The 11,873-nt window shown below is 46.4% G+C and overlaps 1 protein-coding gene across 1 annotated transcript in view; it reads right to left on the bottom strand.

Moving 5' to 3' along the window:
- The window catches only part of LOC119095217 (E3 ubiquitin-protein ligase RBBP6), a 30,533-nt gene extending 20,140 nt beyond the window's left edge, over nt 1-10,393 (bottom strand). Inside the window, exons 1-2 of the mRNA XM_037218085.1 lie at nt 10,003-10,393; nt 851-944 (exon numbers count right to left, since the gene is read on the bottom strand). Of these exons, the coding sequence (XP_037073980.1) occupies nt 851-944; nt 10,003-10,168 (260 nt within the window). The 5' untranslated portion in view covers nt 10,169-10,393. The remainder of the gene's footprint in view (nt 1-850; nt 945-10,002) is intronic.
- Nucleotides 10,394-11,873: the final 1,480 nt, after the last annotated feature.

Genomic DNA, 11,873 nt, shown 5'->3' on the forward strand with positions numbered 1-11,873 from the left:
ACAGTTTCGTGTGCCTCCATTGACCGCTCTCTGGTGCTGTCACCACTGGTCTGCGCGCGGAGTGGCTTCCTTCATAGGTGGCACACTGGGATATTTGTGTGCATGTTCAGCACTACGCAATCTAAAATGTTCTTAGATGTAGCATGAGGTTTAATCCCGTGATGTACGTTCGTAGTCGTTTAAAAGCAGGCTCGCACGTTACCGTGACCTGTGGCACCATCCCTGAGCGGCTTTCGTGAGTTCCAAAATGCCGACAAAATATTCAAGCTGATATTGACATTGCGGCCTTCAGGTCGCGGCCTGTGATACAACGGTCTACAGGCATCATTCGTTCTCAACCCGGAAACGAATTGCCTGATATGTTTGTGTCCCCTCATCTCTCCTTCAGTGTCACGCTCACCAGTCTTTTGCATGCGGCGCTGCGCTGTTCAACTACGTCAAACGTGATAAGTCCTGACCATTAACTGTGAGCATGTGCCACGCTATATCAACTGACGCAACCATACTTTACTGGCAGCTACCCGCTCCGTTTTGGAGGCGTGCTACACAGCGCACGACATTCCTGGACTCCGACTGACGTCACTAATTCAGCCACGGCGCAACACGTGTCAGGAGAAAGTAGTCCCAACGGATACCACGAGCCAAGGCAACAAGTTATTTCAGCACGGCCGTCAGAGGAAAAAACGGTTGATCAAGATCAAGGTGTCACCAGGAAGCGACGCTACCGCTGATGACCACGGGACGTTTGGGCGCATCGACTGCGTCACCACGCAGCGCCAGCGGCCACCTCACATAGCGCAGCACCTGGGGTGGCCGTGAGAGGGGGTTGGGGGTGAGACCGGGCACCTACCAGAACTTCTTGACGGGAGCGCCGTTCGCCGCCGGCACGCGCTTCACCACCAGCGACGTGTTCTTCGGTATCAGCATGTCGTTCTGCTTGTACTCTGAAGCGGACAGAGCGCGGCGCTCAGTCGACCCGGCGACGTCAAGTGGCACACGGTCGTGCCGCCGAGGCCCGGCCTCGACGGGGAGCGTCGACAGCGTCTATGTTCTTCAATGGGTGTTTCTGGCGCGTCGAAAACAGTGGCCATTTGCCAGCTATCCGCACAATTGCATTGTTTGACAGCACACTCCAATTCTTGGATGATACTTGAAGAAAAGAATAACAAAACGCAGGAAAAGCAAGTGAAGACTAAGAAACAATAAATAGCAAGTATACAGTTATTTGTTGTTTATTGGGCTTTTGGGAGCGCCGCTGACTGCAGTGATCATTTGGTGCCCGTAGCACACGTGGCAAAAAGAAATTAACTAAAAAAATCAGGAAATAACAAAAATGGATTTGTTTGCCCAGCCAAAAGTCTGTGGGTTCTTGCGGGTCTGATCTTAGCGGGTTGGCGGGTTGAGAAGTTCCGTCTGCATTCAAAATAACACGATCAACATGCGGGTGGTGCTGAAAGACAGAAAGCAGGTAAATTACGGGCCCTGCTCATAACAAGTTGCGGTGTTTGCAGATAATGCAATTACTCCACACCGATTTTGTCCCGTCCAACTCGTGAACCTTTCACAAACCTTAGCACAACAACCGCAAACATAACCTCGAATACAACTCGTGCCTAGACCACAGACGCTCTCACTCAGGGGGTATTCTTAAATACCTGATGTCAGATCCCAGCTACGAGAGGGCGGATAAGCGACAGCTGCCTTACGAACCGGGCGAACGAAGCAGCTCCAACTCACGAGCACCGACACCGCCTTAGTTACAAGCACCGACCTCGCGGCATGGCGCCACATAGCGCCATGTGACATTTCACAATGGAGAAATTCGTGCTGTGTTGTTGTATCACACATCCTTTGAAGGGGTTCCACGACATTAGTGCCGCAACAAAAAATCCTACCGATCGACCACAACAAAACACCTTCCTGACAGGAGTGTTATATTATCTCTACTGCGAATACATGTACACATTAGCGCTACGCAACAAAACTATACCGCAAAAATGTATACCAGTTATTACTTATGCTGCCAAAACCTATACAGAGATGGCTTATACGCGAAATTACTTCTACCGCAAAGACGCACACGCGACAAATGCTACACGACAAACCTTACATTCAGAAAAATTACACCCGTCGTTACTATTATTGCAAAAACATATTAAAGACGGCATTACGTCTCCTGCAAAGACTTATACGCGACATTACCACGACAAGACGAAACCTGTGCTTCAAAAACTTCTGCTCGCCATTACCTATGCTGCAAATTAAATAGTTATTGCTTTAAGGCAGCATCACTTCTATTGCGGACTTACACCTGACGTAAGTCCTTCACAACCAAATTTATACTTACTGTCATGAGTTTTACAGTAAAAACTTTTACAGTCTATACATACACAAAGGGAATAATCTGCAGGTCAGGCAGAAACCCCACCTGGGTAATACCGCAATTAGAGATCGTGGAGCCGACGCGATGGATTATTATTTTTCTTCACTCTGCTCCGTTATTTGGCAACTGAACGTACTTGACGTATGAGCGAAGGCTGTGTCCAGCAAAACATCAATGACATGTAGGACGTTTTGAAGTATTAGTTTTGCCGTGTAGCGCTAGAGCCTTACATAAGTCATGGCAGAAGAACCTATGCCGCTTTCCAGTGAACACCGGGCCAAGCGGTGCAGTACGTCTTCAGTCCGAGACTCCATCCACCACTCGTCTGTGATGGGAAGGTGTAGCACATTCGGCGCCAACGCCATGTTTTTCATGCATTTTTTAGTAGATTTGGTTTTCCCGGCTTTGCCCACGACTTGCAATACTACGGCAGTGCACCATGCGCTTTTGTTTTCGACAAAAACAATTATAAAGTCGCGTAGAACGATTGCCGTCGTGGGACTGTCGATCGTGATATCTGCAGCAGCAATAACGTACCAACATCATGGAGCAGCCTCCTCCAGCCTGAGTTCGCCCGTCAAGCGCTCCCGTGTGTTCGTCCCCTCCGGGATTCTGGTTTACAGGTAAGCCAGTACCCCAACCTACGGGTACTTACATGAAAATGTTACACTTACGCACTGGTCAAAGAGGTTATGATAAGTAAAGAAGAAACCAGGAAGTAAGCTCACTAAAAAGTAAAGCCTGTACAGGTTTTCGCAGCAGATAAATGACTGACAATAATTTACTTTTCGCAGAAGCCTTTCATTACTTTTCGATTTGTTAAGCATAAGGTTACACTCAACTCGTTGCAGCGGAAATAACGTCGCGTGTAAATATGGTCTGCAAACATTTTCGAGCAGAAGTAATGTCGCATATAACTGACGCCATAGCTCTCCCGTAGGAAGGAGTTTTTGCGGTTGGTTCTTGAATACTGACTATGGCAATGCGGCTATTGTCATGCGTTCGAACTGCGCTTGTGCCCGTGCACGGTATGACGACCTGGTGAGGCTTCCCATGTCGCCGCCAGTGGTCACTCTTTTTTAGGTCATGCGAGGGGGCAGATTTGTGTTGCCCAGACCAAACGGGGACTAGTTCCACCCGTAAAGCCCCACGGGAGAGAGGGGGGGGGGGTACACTAACTACATAATCCACGAAAATAAAGACCATGTATTTTATGTTGCAAGTACCTAGGTGATCCCGTGATCCCCCGCCTTACATTTCTTTTTCGCTTGTTAGTGCTTTAAAAACGAAGTTGAATATCGGCAGACGACGATAATGTTAAAACCAAGTGTGTTGGGGGAAAGGGGCTCGTCTTGCTCAATGACAGCAAATCCCTGCCCATACATCATTGTTTCAAAGCATTTCTTGAATGTGCGGGTGAACGACTTCACTTTCAAGAAATGCTCGAATGTGAGGTCGTTCAACGACCCCACATTCAATATATCCAAAAAAAAACATCAAAGCATCTCGTGATGTTTCACAATGGTGTTGTATTTAATACGATGAGGGCAACGTACATAACCGGTAATGCACATTACAAATGTAACTAAGGCACGGTGTGAAGACCGTGCCCTATCAATTACGAGGTGGGCGATGCCCATGAATCAGTGACAACGTTTGCATTCACTACGCAGCAAACGCGCTTCGTGCTATCCCATGGCGTATAAGCACGCTTCCGTGCCACGCACGCTCCATGCACGCCGCGTCGGGACGAAGCCTGACGCAGCATCCGCCATGGCCAGAGACCGGACCCGTTGAAACTCCTTCCCCTTCGGCGCGAGGCTGCAAAGCCAGTGGACATGACCAGGGCACAGCGCCGGCTGAATACCGGGGAAGCGTCCAGTGTAGAGACTTTTGGTAAGCAGCCTGCCACCCGCCGGCAGGCGTTTACCAAGTCGGGCATATGAATTACAATTGAATCCACGCACACCGAGTGCAAGCACAGCGACAAATCCGCATCGTTTCCGCAAAGAGGACCTTGTTCCACTACAGAGGCGGTCGTACCTGAAGCACGTTTTGGGGTCAAATAATGTTATTTTATCGTCTCGTCTCGTCTCGTCTCGTCTCGTACCGACACGGCTCGTCCACCCACAGCTTTGGTGATAATCACTCAGAGTGTCGCGTGGTGCAAAAGGTATTCCCCACCTCGGGCACATGTCCGTTCGTTATCTTGGGTGTTCTTGAGTTACAGGGGCACACATCACCTACGCCCAACTTAACCGCGTATAAAATTACTACGAAAGTTGGTCCCACTGATGAAGCCAGGAGCTTGTCACGGTTCAAGCGCAGATTTCAAGCCTCTTACTTGGACGGATTCTTTTTTTCTTCTCTTTTTTTGTTCAGCGCCAATATTCCGTCAGGGTGCGTCTGCCAGATGTTCGCTTGAAGAGATCCCTTACGGGACGCTTGTTCTAGCCTACACCACCACGCCTTCAACCCACCTCTCCGTGTCACGCAACTCACGTGTGATTCTGTACATCTTTTGGGGCAAACATTTACCAAGCAGTCCGCAATGGCACGCTTGCCGACCGGACGGACAAGGCGGCTTTGTCAGAGCCGAGCGCCTGGGACTTTACTTTTGAGAGTGGGACCGTTGATCCAGAGCATCCCAACGGAGGGCCTCTGATTTCCTGATGACAACGCCGACTCCCTGACGGGGATAGCACGCTCGTCTTGACAGCGAGCGATTGATAAGCTGTCATCCGATGCCAGTCGTTCCGCCTAGTGAGACTTCGTGACGCTAGAATGAGCTTATTTGGAGAGGTGGCTCGAGTGGAGAGGCGCTTGGGTGAGGATGGTTGGCTGATGATTTGGGCCGGAATGTGCGCGCGTGGCCAGCTACGCGTAGGGTTGCATAGATGTACTGACACGGTCAACATGTTTCTACTCAAACCGTGCTCCTTTCATGTCGCTGGGCACTACGCTTGCAATTTTATGTCTCCTCGGATGAAACCGAATGAATGGCGTTAATTTGCTCCTTGGTTCGCTGGAGTATAAGGGTTGGCCGGGTGGACCAATGGAAAAGACTCTAACGCGCACGCCCTACTGTCCGCAAAGTCGCACGCTCGTTCTAACACAATCACCAGCTCATCCTCATCCACTGGTCCTCGTCCTCCTCATCCTCATCCAATGGTCCTCGTCCTCCTCATCCTCATCCACTGGTCCTCGTCGCATGCCGCCATGAACTCGGTCACCGGCCGCAATCGCATTCTCATCATAAATGCCGAATGTTTTGAAGGTGATCATTTCGGGCCCCCGCGTCATTGCTACGCGCAACTCTTGTGACGACTTCGCTCACGCGCCATGTGGAGCGATTCCAGCTCCACGGATGGCGCTTGCTGGGATTATACCGTGTCACGAAATGTCACGGCATTGAGCCGGAAGCTGCCATTCAGATCGACCATCTCTCGCTCTCGCTCTTTCTGGCAAGTTCACAAGTAGCAGTCAAACACGTGATGCATGAGCGCGTTTCAGGGTCAAGAGCCCCGATGCTCGCCACTCTGGTCAGCGCCAGACGCTCTGTCGTCCAGACACAGGGATGCTGAGAGAACGGGCGCGCAAAATGCTTGGAAGGCTGCCAAATATTTGAAACGATGCGAGGAAAAGGCTTGCTTTTACAGCCAGCAAGCAAGAGGCTTCGGACGTAAGGCAGCCGAGGTTTGGAGCCTTACCTTACTGTCGAAACTTGTGCGCAGATGCGAGATCAAAGGGAGTGTCCCACCTTGGAACAAATTTCAGAGACACTGGTCTAGTGAACCCTAAGAGTCCGTCATGAATATCAAAAACCACCAAGGAATGCAACTGTATCACCAACAGGATAATATAAGGGATCATTTTACCTACTTTTGAGCCCAAAATATACGGTTAATCTTCCGGGAAACCAAACACTCATCTCTTAGCACCCTCACATGCCATCCCGTCGCAGGAGGGTACTGGCGCACGCAAGATGACATCTGTGTGCCAGCCCACGACCATTCTGGGCCCTTGCCGAATTCGTGCCTAGTACGTAAATTCTGAAACTATTAAGGTGACAAAAATCCCCACGATCCCCCAACCGCCATTATATTTACAGAAGAACATCATTTGCACGCTAACTAAACCATCTGCACATTCAGGAGTTTTGATTTCATATCAATATGGACCATTGCCAGCATCCAGGCAGTGAATGAAGGATATGTTGTGTTGTCGCTTATGTCTCATTGGTAGCAATAAAACGTTGCGTCCCTTGATCTTTCCTGTGTTTCTGTCCAATTCTGAAAAAAAACAAGAACTAAACAAAAACTGGACAGGCACCTGATATTGCAACAAACAACAAACACTGCCCTGGCGCAATGGTAAGAATTCAAAAAACCATGATGCTGTGCTGTCACTTTAACGCACCACGTTTGCCCAGCTGGGTAAATGTGCTTATAGTTATTTATCAATTTCGTTTTGCTAGTAAAGTACGAAGTATGCTGGGCCCACTGGATCGTGAACTATGCTGGACGATTACTACGGCACTTTGCTGATACAATATGCTCAACATGCAATGGCCAAATTTCACTGAAAAAATCGGATGGTTTATTTTTTTCAGTTAGCAATGTGCTCATATAACATAGAAGCCAGTCAATAGCAATACTGCATACTTACATCCCAACAACATCTACACCCCATGTTGAAACACCTGGCCAAAAGCCACAATCAGAGGTTCTCATTTGGCATAGACGTGAGCCATCCATAGCATACAGGCAGTGAAAAGAAAACCATGTATTATTTTGTTTAAGCTTTGCTAGCAAAAAAAAAGAAGAAAAAGGACAGGCTAAGCTGACACAATAGAGAGCAGCACACATGAGAGAAGTGTAGGAATTCAAAACACTATTGTGTTGTGCTGTTGCAATAATTACAGACCTGACAAATGGTTGGCTGGATTCGGAACATGCACTATTGTTGCTATTGTATTCATTTTGTTTCACACCTTAGTATGGTTTATTCACGAACACATCATTTACTGCAATAGCATGGTTCCTTGGGCCACAAATTATGCTGGATGATTTTCAGCGACTTGGGGGCAGTGGTGTGGAGATGTGGAAATGCAAAGGAAGGTTGGGAAAATGTTCACGATGTCCTGCTCAACGTGCTCTGGGTAGTTTACAAGATAATTTGTGGCTGTTGCATCTTTCAAAGTAAATATTGGTGCTCTTTTTACCAAAAAGCTGGCCAAAAGTAAAAATTACACAACAGCTACAGCAAAAATGCCTGCAGCTGTGCTGAAACATCCAGTCAAAGACAGCAATCGTAAGTTGTCATTTGGTATCAGCATGCTCATTCCTTTCATTACCTTCCTTCACGTCATGAGTGAGGATGGGAATGTGATGCTTTTGCACCCTTCTTCTGTAATCAGTACCATGCACATATACTCCTCTGTTTTTGTTACACTCTGCCAGTGAAAATCTGGACAGGTTCATCTGTAATCACGAAGAACAGAGCACACTGCGTACAGTGTAGGAATCCAAAACACCTTTGTGCTATGTTTTCTCCATAGCAAAGGTGGCTTGCTGGCTTGAGTGCAGCCATATTGTTATACCCACCAGATTCTGCCAGTGCAGTATGCCAACATAGCTCATTGGGCCACACATTTTGCAGGATGATAATCTCTTAACTTCAGTAAGGGGCAATGAGATTGGGAATTAAGAGGTTAAAGCTTCATCAAGTTCCACTAAAATGAAGTTGCTTTATGCTTTACAGAAGCACACAAGCATTGCATCCCTGTATAAAAGGGTAGATGCTGCATCATTAAATCGCTTCATGAAGTCGCTTTATGCTTATGAAGTTGGTTTATGCTTTACAGCACACAAGCATTCCATCCCTGTATAAAAATTATATGCTGCATCATTTAAGATAAAACAATGCACTCTTTTAATAAAAGAATCGGTCTATTTATGGGCTGGAAGTGAACAAAGGCATGCTAGAACATGATCCATTATTTTTTTTCTGTGTTCATACATAGTTTGTTCAAACTTCTTTATTCTATCTTTTAATATGTTACACTGTATGATGTTCAAAAATGTTGGCAATACTCCCATTTTTGCTTCCAAAATAACTTTCTGGGAGTTTTTTCATGGATGGACATGCTGCACTTGCCTGTTTCCTCCTCCTCCTCAAATTCCAATACCTCTTTGTAGTTGTCATAGGTGCAATCACCAGTGGGATTGGGAAAGCATGGAAAACGCATCCCCACCTGATCTAGCTGGTGATGATTTGGGCTTTGGGGTGCACCAACTGTGTTGGTCATATGGTGCCCATTCACCTGATCTAGCTGGTGAGACTTCACACCCTGCCCCCCCCCCCCCCCCCAGGATTTGTGGTTTATGAATTTCCCCATGCAAAACTACCTTTATAGGCCCACTTCTGTTTCCACCATCTCAGGCATAGCTCAATATTTTTGCTATCATTTAATGCCAGTCAAAGCTGGTCTGCTCATGATGGGACTACTTTGAGGCAATGTGGGGCAAAATATCTTTGTCCACAGTAAGTGGTACTTCCAAGCCACCAAGATTAGAGAGGTAGGCACACATCACATTTGTGTATGGTTTGTGGAAGCGAATGTGTGTAATTGGTACGGCACTCAGTGCAAGCATTGGCAGACATGCATTGGTGAAAAATTGGAACATGTGTGTCATTAACCCATGTCATATTCTGCTGGTATGTAACTGATTGGTAAACACAAGCTCAGACTAAATCAGCATTTATGTGCACAATGTTTCCTGAAGCCAAAGTACCAGTTGAAAAAGTCTCCATGCCAAAAGCCTTGGGGAAAAAAACAGAAAATGTAGTGTAACCTTTCAATGAATTTGTGTGATAATGGTAAAGGTAGCCAAAATTTGTGTGATAATGGTAAAGGTAGTCAATGATATGATAGGTAACCAATGACATAAGATGAAAATCCATGTATATCTTTTTCCCTCAATGGAAGGTTTGACTCTCATACCATTTCTTGAACAAGTAATTTTGAACAATCCAGTGTTTTTGAGAACATTACAGCCAAACAAAGGGAAAGAACTAATTTACTAGTGGCATATTGGGGTTCCAACAAGATTTCTCTGATCAGGTGCCTACTTTGCATACAAATTCTGAGCTATTCAGAAGGACTGTCAAGAAAACTAGCATACCAACCAAGTTGGACCATCTAACTCTCACTATGAATTGACAGCAAAACGATGGGATGACCCTTCATACACATGTGCATAGGTCACACATGGCCTGGGTCACTGCTCAATGTGAGTCCCTTTAGCTCTGGCAAAACTTTTGACTTGAATCCCATTGACAGGGTATTCAATGTCTTGTTCATTGGAATGATAACCTACATGAACAGGGACACACAAAGGATCCATCCTAGAAAGCTTTTCAGTTCAGACAAAACTGGTGAGCCTTTCTGTTGCTGTCCCCTGCCATACAGTCACATGCTTGAGCTGCAGACTGCATGCACCACAACAAAGTGCCGGGCGGCCCACTCCCGGCTAGCCCTCAGCGGGCCTGAGAACTGAGCCTGGGGGCCAGAACAGCATCACCCACGCAGACACCACCAAACAGCGGGAACTGACCTTCGCTGGTCTGAGAGTTGGTGACAATCAGGTCAAAGTCTGTGCCACGGCCCAGCTTCTTCTGGTCCATGATGGCCTGCTTGAGGTCGGCCACCGAGATGTGCACGCCATCAAACACCACTGTGTTCACCTCGGTGGACGAGGCAAACTTGTAGAACACCGACATGGTGACAGAGTGCTGAAAACAGACAGAATATGTCTCTCAAACACAACAGTTAAAAATGCAGGCCCAGACACATTGCCAGCTAAAAGTTTAGTTCCTTCACATCTGTGCAGATGATTAAAATAATTTCCTGAATTCCAGCTGAAGCTTTGGAAGCATGAGAAAAGGTTGCCATCTTGCCACAATTTCTTATTTTCATTCTAGAGCAACACTGAATACCTTGCAAACTTACCAGTGCCTTAGACTGGGGGCTGATGAAGCCTGTGGTCATGCAGCATGATTTTAACATTCTTAGAAGTAGCACTTACATTGCTTCCAGTGTTTTAAGACATATCAACTATTGGGGCCATGGATTTTATAATGAAGTGAAACAATGATCTAGTGTGGGCCATGATAGAGGAGATGTCCCTGAGCAGCTGGGGAAGACCCAATCCTAACAAAAACCAGGGGGCCATCAATTCAATTTGTGGCAGGTTGTGTGCACCTGAAACCCAGCGCTGCATTTCAAGTCACTGTCAATATGTATTGCCAACAATCACTCCTTCAGGGTGGCCATTAATTCAAAAGGGAAAGTTGGTGCCAAAAACACATCTGGCAAACATTTGAAGAAGGATACCAGGCTCCAGGTGGTCACAACTTTGGTTGAAAATACTGGTGAGAACAAAAAATAATTATCATTGATTGCTAAGACAAAAATAATGACTACCTTTCACCACATACAAAATAAGTACACAGAATACCAAACCTGCTAGATCAGTTCAACCAGAATGTATAACAGATGACTGGCATGGAAAATCTGATATAATCTAAGCATTGCAGGCCTGCAAAACATCTATAGATGCATGCTATGAAATATCAACGAATTCCTGACCTGCTAAAAAGCATTTCAGCCAATTACTGCATCTAACCAAAAACAGGCACCAATACACCACAGTTTTGTCCTAAAACAGAAAGCATATGAGCAAGATTCTGGTCCAGAGATCTCACTAAGATTGCTGTATCCAGTGTTGACATACAGCCCCATCATTACATCTGTGCTGCCTGCTATCTAGAGTCACCTTTTTCTACTGCCCATTACAAGTCATGTATTAGTTCAATGGAATGTAAGGGTAATTAAGGCCAGCCAGTACCACCAAACTTAAGAAAAAGAAAAATAGCCATGTCTGATATTACCTCACAGCTTTGCACCTGCCATACAAAACTGGCCTATCTGATGTGCAATTGTTTGTGGCTGGTTTACCTATTCTGTGGAAGTGGTGGAATGCCAGTTCAATGCCCTCAAACTAATGTCAGCAAGCTGAATTGAAAAAAATCCTGCTCCACATCTCCCACAGCCCTCTCCAAATCTTAATTCTTGCCCCAACCATCTTACCAGACTTTGTCAAGATTTGCCATGTTTTGCAGGCTGGTTGGTCACCAAAGATATTACTCAGCAACAGGCAAATACCAAACCTGAATGCAACCCTTGTTGCAGGAGAGCAGCTCTTCCAGATCACCAAACTGCTTATGACCAGCTTCACACAGCAATCTAAACCCTTAATAAGAACTTGGGCCATGTCACGTCAACCATTCCGCATGGTGTGACATGCTGGCAACAATTTCAGCTGACGTACACAGCAAAACCTGAGAATTAAGTTGGCGCATGGTCACCATCAAATTTTGGCACATATAGCTGGGTCTGCAAACCAAGGTCATTTGATAAGATCTC

The sequence above is a fragment of the Pollicipes pollicipes genome, unplaced genomic scaffold (assembly GCF_011947565.3).
Source record: "Pollicipes pollicipes isolate AB1234 unplaced genomic scaffold, Ppol_2.1 Scaffold_4219;HRSCAF=4965_pilon_pilon_pilon, whole genome shotgun sequence".
Classification (NCBI taxonomy): Eukaryota; Metazoa; Arthropoda; class Thecostraca; order Pollicipedomorpha; family Pollicipedidae; genus Pollicipes; species Pollicipes pollicipes.